The sequence below is a fragment of the Nannospalax galili genome, unplaced genomic scaffold (genome assembly GCF_000622305.1).
Source record: "Nannospalax galili isolate Female #2095 unplaced genomic scaffold, S.galili_v1.0 scaffold6, whole genome shotgun sequence".
Taxonomy (NCBI): domain Eukaryota; kingdom Metazoa; phylum Chordata; class Mammalia; order Rodentia; family Spalacidae; genus Nannospalax; species Nannospalax galili.
In genome coordinates this window covers 869939-870852 of record NW_008355036.1, presented here as the reverse complement: position 1 = coordinate 870852, position 914 = coordinate 869939, and the positions used below count along the sequence as shown (strand labels likewise).

Genomic DNA, 914 nt, shown 5'->3' with positions numbered 1-914 from the left:
GAGCGTGCCCCATGCAGCACTGGGGAGCAAAGAGGCTGTGGGCTTCGGTCCTCCCACGCCTCGGGGGACCGTCCTTAGCAAACCGTCCAGGATTCCTAACAATTTATTCTGTTTTTAATTAAAACATTTTCCAGAACCCTTAAAGAGGGTGGGACCCAAAGGATTAAGAAAAATACCCCGCAGGGGGTGGGAGAGCGGAGCGTGCTCAAAACCCTAGGCTAAGGGCGGATGAACCAACGCATCATCCACAGATAACCGCACGAGCGGCTCCCGCCCTCGGAGCGGCGACCCCGGATCCACCCCTCGCACAGCCCTGCGCCTAGCGGCCGCGGGGTTCAAGACAGGGGCGGGGCTAGCCGCGACCGGGGGCGGGGCCAAGCGGGGGCGCGCGCCTGGGCTTGTGGGAGGAGCTGGAGCTTCCGTTTTCTGATTGGATTTGAGCTGAGCAAGGGGCGTTGTCTTGGGACAGTTCTGCAGTCCGGCATTGGGCACCACCGGAGCAGGGCGTGGTTTTGTGAAGTCAGTTCCGGTTGGTGTAAAACCCCCGGGCGGCGGCGAACGAGCTTCAGATGCTTCTGGGTCGCTGTAGGAAAGGCGGTTCGGTGGGGCTGTGTGTGAGCGCCTGAGAGCCCCGCGTTAGAGCGACCCGGAGAGGGATGGCGGCTAATCGGACCGCGGCCGCTGCGGCCACCGGCAAGCTCCTCATCCTACTGCTGCTCGGGCTTACGGCGCCCGCCGCGGTGCTGGCCGGGTACATCGAGGTGAGGACCGGCCGAGCGGCGTCCCCTCTGGCCGCCGGGCAGCGCGGCCTGCGGGCGGCGGCGGGGTCCGCATTGGGCCGGGGGCACGGCGCGGGGTTCCGGCGCTGCGGCGGGGCTGGCGGGCCCCCCTCCGCCTGGCGCCGAGCTTAGCGC

At 66.8% G+C, this 914-nt stretch overlaps 1 protein-coding gene across 4 annotated transcripts in view; it reads left to right on the top strand.

Moving 5' to 3' along the window:
* Positions 1-550: 550 nt before the first annotated feature.
* Aplp2 (amyloid beta precursor like protein 2) overlaps positions 551-914 on the top strand; it is a 71597-nt gene continuing 71233 nt past the window's right edge. Inside the window, exon 1 of one of the 4 annotated variants that reach the window (XM_008852108.2) lies at positions 551-761. In XM_008852108.2, the coding sequence (XP_008850330.1) occupies positions 657-761 (105 nt within the window). In that variant the 5' untranslated portion in view covers positions 551-656. The remainder of the gene's footprint in view (positions 762-914) is intronic. The other 3 variants (XM_008852109.3, XM_008852110.3, XM_008852107.3) reach the window with 3 other exon arrangements.